The 8,410-nt window shown below is 41.6% G+C and overlaps 1 protein-coding gene across 3 annotated transcripts in view; it reads right to left on the bottom strand.

Moving 5' to 3' along the window:
* ANP32E (acidic (leucine-rich) nuclear phosphoprotein 32 family, member E) overlaps positions 1–7,790 on the bottom strand; it is a 16,076-nt gene extending 8,286 nt beyond the window's left edge. Inside the window, exons 1-5 of one of the 3 annotated variants that reach the window (XM_008584808.1) lie at positions 7,384–7,790; positions 4,143–4,292; positions 3,585–3,707; positions 2,398–2,563; positions 743–912 (exon numbers count right to left, since the gene is read on the bottom strand). In XM_008584808.1, the coding sequence (XP_008583030.1) occupies positions 743–912; positions 2,398–2,563; positions 3,585–3,707; positions 4,143–4,292; positions 7,384–7,437 (663 nt within the window). In that variant the 5' untranslated portion in view covers positions 7,438–7,790. Of the gene's footprint in view, positions 1–742; positions 913–2,397; positions 2,564–3,584; positions 3,708–4,142; positions 4,293–7,383 lie in introns of those variants that run through there. The other 2 variants (XM_008584801.1, XM_008584794.1) reach the window with 2 other exon arrangements.
* Positions 7,791–8,410: the final 620 nt, after the last annotated feature.

The raw sequence follows: 8,410 nt of genomic DNA, 5'->3' as shown, positions 1-8,410 counted from the left end.
AGATCTACCAGCAGCAGAGACATGGGAGCAAAATAGTCCAGGCACAGAAAGAGAAATACCACATGTCCTCACTTATTGGTGGGAGCTAAAAATTAATAAATAAATTCACACACACACACAAAAAAACCGGGGGGGGGGAAGATATAACAACTACAATTACTTGAAGTTGATACAACAAGCAAACAGAAAGGACATTGTTGGGTGGGAGGGAGGAAAGGGAGGAGGGAGGGAGGTTTTGGTAAGGGGCAACAATAATCAACCACAATGTATAGCAACAAAATAAAATTTTAAAAAATAATAATAAAAAAACAGAGAGACCATTTAGAAAGCTAATATAAAAGTATAAGCAAGAGATAATTACAGGGAAGAAACAATGTGCCAGGGACTAGATACTTTACATATACTGTCTTGTTAAATCCTTAAAAACAATCCTATGAGGTTGGTATACCATAGCTTTATGAATGCAGAAAGTGAGGATCAGAGACATTTGTAAAATGTTTCCACCCTCCCATGCCACCAAGGGCAGAATGCATTTGAAAGATATCTGAGAGGTAAAGTTAACAGGTGTTTATGATTATTTGGATATGTTATGGGGTGGGGACAATGGAAAAAAAAGACACACTGACAGATATACGTACACCCACAAGTTAGAAATAACTCAGATTTCTACAGAACTCACTTTTTACAGTACTTAGCCCTATGCCTAAATAATTTATAGTGCATGTAAAAAATGTCTACTCACCTGAATTTCTTCTTTCATTAAGTATGAGAGGCCCACTTCCTCTTCTCCCTCCCCCAATTCTGAACCTGCTTCATCTTCATCCTCCTCCTCATCCTCCTCTTCCTCCTCTTCCTCATATCCTTCAGGTGGACCAGCTTCTTCTTCCTCTTCATCTTCATCATCATCTCCATCTTTAAAAACATTTTAAATGATGGAGGTAAAGGACCATAAAAATGTTTACATTGTGTAATGAGAAATTTTTTTTAAAAAAAGAAATATTTTAAAAGATGAGCAAATGACTAAGCAAATGTTTCTTGCTGGTATGCTGATCCTTTCCATCCTTCCCAGTCACTTCGAATTCTTAAGCCAATGGGTCAAAAATATATCAGGTTGATATTTTATTTAAGATTTCCTTTTTACAACATTCATATTGACTACTTCAGATGTATAGTTTCTAAACACTGGTATTTATCCAATGTATAGATTTTCATCAAAACATCACATGCACTACAGTTTTATTTTGTGGACACTTCAAAATCTGCTTGTCCATTTTATAATTGCTTATCATGACCATATAATTACATTATCATATAATTGCTTACCATTTTATCTGCTCATCATTTTATAATTGTTTATCCACCAAATTTCTTTCTTTTTTTTTTTTTAAGATGACCAGAAAGGGAATCTTAACCCTTGACTTGGTGTTGTCAGCACCACACTCTCCCATGTAAGCAAACCGGCCATCCCTATATAGGGATCCGAACCCATGGCCCTGGTGTTATCAGTACCGAACTCTCCCAAGCCAGCCACAGGCCAGCCCTCCAAATTTCTTTTTATAGTGAAATCTTTTCATCCAATAATAACAAGCAGTGTCCCATTACTAACAACAGCTATTCTGTCATCTGATTTGTTAGTCATCCAATTACCTAAAAATGCATATTCACTATCTTATTCCAGAATTTTTTCTCTTGTGGCTGGCCAATATGGGGATCTGAACCCTTGACCTTGGTGCTATAACACTGCACACTAACCAACTGAACTAAACCAGCCAGCCCTAGAATATTTTTCATCACTTCAAAAAGAAACCCTATACCCATTAGCAGTCACTTCCCATTCTTGCCCCATAGCCCCTGGCAACCACTAATCTACTTTCTGTCTCTATGGATTTATCTATTTTGAACTCTTCATGTAAATGAAATCAAACAATATGTGACCTTTATGCCTGGCATCTTTCTCTTAGCAGAACATTTTTAAGGTTCACTCATGTAACATGTATCAGTACTTCATTCATTTTTTATGGTGGAATAATATTACATTATAGGAATATATCACATTTTTTTAAACCACTCAGTTGGGTTGGGCTGTTTCTACTTTTTTAGCTATTAAAAAGTACTATTTAGGAAGTTGCAACTTTTAGTGGGTGGTGGTGAAATAATTTTATACAGATGTAAAATGTCATGGAGCTTCATATGATAATAATCATTAAATTCCCTGAAACTATCAGGAATCTAAAAGAAGAAATTAAGGCTAGAGCTGTGGGTTTTTAAATTTTTTTCATACTAATATCTTGTTGTGCATTTTTTTTCCCACACCTAAATCTCCAACCCAACCTAAATTTGCATGGCTAGAGTGGAGACTATAATTATGATACATTTATGAGTATTAAGAATGATTACCTTCATCGTCCTCTTCTTCAGAGTCTGGTGCTTCATTATCCTCCTGATCAAATCCATCTAAGTATGTGATTTGCTGCAGCAGTTCAAAAATACTTTCTCTATAATCTTCCAGGTTTGTGATCTCACAGTTAAACAAGTCAAGACTTTTCAAATTTTTAAGATTTTGCTGGAAAAGTAAAGTTAAAATATTCAAGACTTTAAATACCATGTTATTTCTTTTTAATTCATGATCCAGAAAAATACATATTTGAAATTGAGAGTGATTTTTGGATTTTCAGAATTTTGTAATGAAGGGTTATTATATCAAGCACAACCAACCTTCTTAGTTAGCCCCTGGCATATAAACTCCACAAGAAAAGGGCCGGCCCGTGGCTCACTTGAAAGAGAATGGTTCTGATAACACTGAGGCCACAGGTTTGGATCCCTATATAGAGATGGCCAGTTAGCTCACTTGGGAGAGTATGGTGCTAACAACACCAAGTCAAGGGTTAAGACCAAGTCAAGGGTTAATATCCCCTTACCGGTCATCTTTAAAAAAAAAAAAAAAAAAAAAAAAAAAAAAAAAAACTCCACAAGAAAAACAAATAAATAAATAAACTCCACAAGAGTAGGAACTTTGCTTTGTTCACTGTTGTATCTCAAGCATCTGTCTTACTGCCTTACTTATAATAGGCACTCAACATATTTTTGACTAAATCTGTGAATAAATAGGCAACAATACCATGTAACAACAATATCATGCAATAACAACAATATCCATTTAAATCCACAGATAATCTTATTTTCCACAATTTCAACCTCCTTCCAAACTGTTTTAAAAATCAGAGCAACAATTTTCAGTTTCACTTCATCTTCTTTTCCTTCCCTCATACCAGGAAACAAGAGGGCAAATAGTAAACTAACTTAAAAAATAATCAAGAAGGAAGGAAAAGGAATAGAAGAAAATACTAGAAACTAAAAACTAGACAGTCAACTTCTGAAACTGACAATGAAACAAATTTCTCATTAACTTAAAAATTCATTTGAATATTTTACTCTAAAGGAAAAGAATGCAGTAACCCTCTAGATCACAACATATAAGAAATTCAGAAGTTTCAAGAGTTAAATAAAAATTAATGAGATAAAACACAAATATCAGACAATTTAACCAAAAAATACAAGTCCAGAGACAAAATCTTTCCACTCACCAGAGCTTCTACTGTACTGAGATCTTTAATTTTGTTTCCACTCAGATTGAGGTAGGTAAGATTTGGACATTTCTCTGCCAGGACTTCCAAACCTCCAGAAATTATATTGTCACTAAGTTCCAACTATATATTCAACACAGGGAGAAAACAAAGAATGGTGAAGGCTTAGAACAGACTAAAGATTCTAAAAGCATATCAATTTGAAGAAGAAAAACATTTGTCATTCTCTCTGGCTTCAAGAGACTATCACCACAAATCATTAATTTCCAAATTCCCATCTACATCTACCAAATAATATATTAGAACCCCTATAAAATGGGATCCTAACCCAGCTTTGGTTCCAGTTGTGTTACATTTGCATTTCATGATTCAGAGAAAAATGTTAAATCCAAATTTGTGATATAAAGCAATTCCACTATCCTATATAACCCTTTTTCTCATCCCTAGAAACTTAAAAACTTGTCGTACCAGGTAGAATGTTGTTTCATTTGGCCAAAAACTAGACATAATAGCCCTTGGCACTGAAATCACGATGCCTTCACACTAAAGCCAACTTACCTTTCGAAGTTTATTTAAGCTGGGAAGCCGGGCCAGTGAACTTAGTTCCACATTAGCCATACTCAGAAACTCTAGTTCTTTAAAAGTATCATTCAGGCCTTCAATTTCCCCATTGACACACAGGCAATTATCAAGAACTAACTCTGTCACCTGGAAGAGGGAACACATTAATGATTCTTTAGTTTGCAATCTGCTTAGCAATAGACCTGGATCTTGATATAGAAATGTAAATATTAAAACGACCAATCGCCTTACATGCATCCTTTTATTATCCCCCAAAACTGATATACAATCTAAAGTCATCACTATAAGCAATCTTTTAAACTTAAACTTGGACTAAAATTTAAGCCTCCTTCAAATCACTGAGGCATAAAAAAGCAGAACTTTGAAAAAGGTCCCGTGTGAAACCTGTTTCTAACCCTGATGAGAAGGACCCTCAACATCTGGGCATATATTTATTTATTTTGCAGTGAGGGGACACCTGGGCTTTTGGGAAAAGATTAAACTGCCCTAAAACTTAAGGAGAAGTGAGGAAACTGTTTTAACATTTTTCCACTTTAAACCCCCTTATCTTTGGTTGATAAATGCCATCATAACTCAAAAAAACGTTGTTACCATTCATGCAGAAATGTTTGAAAGCTCCTTCTGGGACAGCCCAGCTTTTGGATGTTGTTCTAACATTAAGGCATAACAATATCAACTAGAACAACTCATTCTTGACAAAATGTTATTTCTCCCTGACACTCTGGTAGCACTTCATGGATTTTTTCCCACTCTTCCAGGGAGGGGGCCTGGATTCCCTATTAGGTCAGATTACTAATAACAAAACTCCCAGCGTGGACCTGAATGGAATTAATCTTAAAGTGGAAGTGGAAGATTCTGGTTTCCTATTCCCAATGTAAAAATATGTCTGACTTATTTGAGAGCTAAAAATTAGCCACAAGTGATACCACCTTCTCTATTCAAATAAGACTTTGACATAATTATTTCAATGAGGAGAGAAGGCTTCATGGTCTCCCTTTTAGAGATGAGAAAACCAAAGACCAAAGGGCAAAAATGACTTGCCTAGGGTCACACAATTAGCATGTTGCAGAGGTGTGTCTTGACTCTTAAGTCTTCTGACTCCTAGTTTAGCTGAGTGATGAGAGGGCTACTAGATTTGGTGTCAGAAAACCAATTCTTACAGTTGAGTACATCACTTCACTGCCCTGAGACTCCGTTTGCTAATTTGGATTTTAGAACAATACAATCTACCTTACAAGTTTGTCCGAAGGAGGGAAGTAAATAAACTCGAAAAGTGCTCTGTAAACTGTCTATACAAATATGAGACCGTTATTACACCACAGCAGAGGAAGAAGAGGCTGAAAAAAGGCAACATCCTGCACTCCCCCAAACTGGCACGGACATTAATACGGATCACTAGGTAAAAGATTGGGGGGGGAGGCTATTTTTCCAACCCAAGACATAAAAAGCATTCTGAACATATGCTTCTGAGAGACAGCTTTGAAAGTTTGATTTTTTTGTTTGTTTGTTTTTGTTTTTTTTTTCCTTAGGTCCCCAAGAAAAGGTTTTAGAAAATTCAAGTTCTGGGCCGGCCCGTGGCTCACTTGGGAGTGCTGTGCTGATAACACCACGGCCACGGGTTCGGATCCCTATATAGGGATGGCCGGTTAGCTCACTTGGGAGAGCGTGGTGCTGACAACACCAAGGTCACGGGTTCAGATCCCCTGACCGGCCATCTTTTAAAAAAAAAAAAAAAAGAAAAGAAAAGAAAGTTATCTCTGGGACGGACCTGATAGCAAGAGACTGTTTCCTCCTCCCCACCCCCCACCAATTTCAATGAAACCGAGACTTTAAAAAAAAAAGTGTGATTTCTCCCTCTGCAGACCGACCGGGAAAACCCAGACAGACGCCACTCGTCCTCTATGCTGGCATGCAGCACAGACACCACCCCAGTTTAAAATACATACGTGTGTGAGAGTGCTTCAAAAAGTTCATGGAAAGATTCGTCTTATCTTTCAATTCTATTTTTCCACGAACTTTTTGAAGTAGCCTCGTATTAATATCTCTTATATTCCAATTCTAGGGTTCACTTCAGGGGCCACAAACCGGCAAGATTCTCCGCTTTCCTTTGCGACCAGATGTGCGAGACTTCCCGCTGGCCGTGGGCCCCGCTCTCGCGACCTGCCGCTCGGACCCACGGGAAACCCCACACGGGGCGGAAACACCCCACAGAAAAAAGGGGTCGCCTCCCCGCCTCCCCTCGAGTCTCCGCCCGGACAGGGAGAGCTGGGCTAGGCCGAGGAGGCGCCCGCGAAAAGGAGGCGGAAACGCCTCCCGCCCGACCCCCGAAAACACCACGACCCCGCCTCGCGTGGCCCCTCCCAACCCCGTCTCTTTAACTAAAGCGACAGCAGCGGGAGCGCATCATTTAGTTTCGCCGAACCCGTCTTCAAGCACAAAACTACCACGACCCATTTGCTGAGTTTTGTGAAACCGTCTCCAGGGATCAAATTCGGAGTTACGGCCACTACCACACGACAAGCCGAATATCGCTACGCCGTGGGGGAACGAGCAGATTACGCCTGACGTCCCCTCCCCACCTCCGGTCACTGCGAAGAGTCCCAAACCTCAGCCGCGAACCTGCCGCTGACCCAGATTCCGCCCGGCGGCTGGCGGCGCGCGACGCTTCCCGGGGGAGTGGGCGCCGCCGGATCTGGCGGTGCGCCGACTCCGCGAGCGACCCCAGCCCGCGCCCGGCGCGACGTCGGACCGCCGGGGGCCTCGAGGCCGGGGAAGCTCCCCCGAAATGAGTTGGCAACACTGCAGAAAAGTTGGACTAACTTCTCAGGCGGCGATGGCTGCGACCTGGGCGCGTGGGACTGGGGGTCGCGCCCACGCCGCCGGCCCCCAGGCGGGAGGAACGCGGGGAGCAAAGCGGCGGAGCGCCCCCACCACCCCGTTTCTCGCCCCCACGAGGCCAGGACGCCCGATTCCATGACAGCCGAAAGGGGCTTAAGCCCCCATGCACACACAAAAACGCCCCTAGAAACTTAAACCCTTCGCCATTTTAAGTAGAAGATTTTAATGATTTAAAACTTAAAATTAAACACTGTCCCCAACCCTAACCCCAGCTGGGGGTTAATTTATTGTCCCTCCCTACACACCCACCAGGACACCAGAAACCCGACCCTCAGCATAAAGAACTGGTGGGGAAGGGGTGGGGGCTGAGTCATCTCACCTCCTCCGGGGCTCTGTTCCTTAACTCCAGGTTAATCCTCTTCTTCATCTCCATGTCCTCCTCCTGCTCTTCTGCTGCTGCTCTCCTCCCTTCCTCTTTCCTGCCTTTCCCACTACCCCCAACCCTAAAATTTTAAAAGATTTGGAAATGAATGAAAAGAAACGCAAATATAAACGCCCACTACCACCACATAGGCGTGGGAGAGAAAGAGAATAGCAAATGGAGTCCAAGGAGTTGGGACTCTAACTCGGCTGCCCCCACCTCCTTGTCCACACACTCGCGCGCGCACACACACACGCACGCACACACACACACACACACGCACACCGCAGTTCCTTCCCCTTCAATGGCTGCTCAGAGACTGAGCCTCCATGACACGGCACCGCCAACCCCCTGGCCTACACTCCACCCACCTCCCAAACGTATTGGTTGAGTCTTTAGCGTCACACTATTCCATTGGGCTACGTATATGTCGATCAGTCTTCAGGGAAGACCTGGACCAGAAACTGTGTGTCTATTGGCTACGGCCAAGCGCGCAGTTAACTTCGATAGGTCAGAGAGACTGTACGTCCCAGCGAAATGATTTTGAATCCCAGTAGCTCCCCTCCTTTTCTTTGTGTGGTTGGCGCGCTTTCCCTAGGAGCTCGGATGGTTCTGATGTCTGTTGGATTTGTTTTTTGTTTTTGTTTTTATTATTAAAGGGAGAGAGAAAGCATCTTTGCGTGACCAAATTGGGAGACTAATAATTCACCACACGGTACGCACCGGCTGTTGGCTGTTTTAAAAGCACAGCCTCTGCTTTGCAGCTGAGGTGTACACCAACGTGCATATCACATTAAAAGGATGCCTTCGTAGCACTGCCCTGCTAGGGACAAATTCTCACAGAAACTGACCTTCCGTGTGCAAAACCAGAACCGAGATAAAGATGGTATTCTAACTTCCACCATGAAAGACAACAGTTTTGAAAGCAGATGGGTGAAATGTATGTTAGGAATCTTTAAATAAAGCTATCCTGGAAGAATTGTTA

This window comes from Galeopterus variegatus, unplaced genomic scaffold (genome assembly GCF_000696425.1).
Source record: "Galeopterus variegatus unplaced genomic scaffold, G_variegatus-3.0.2 Scaffold103, whole genome shotgun sequence".
Lineage (NCBI taxonomy): Eukaryota > Metazoa > Chordata > Mammalia > Dermoptera > Cynocephalidae > Galeopterus > Galeopterus variegatus.
The sequence above is the reverse complement of the archived record's forward strand: the minus strand, read 5'-3'. Positions and strand labels throughout refer to the sequence as shown.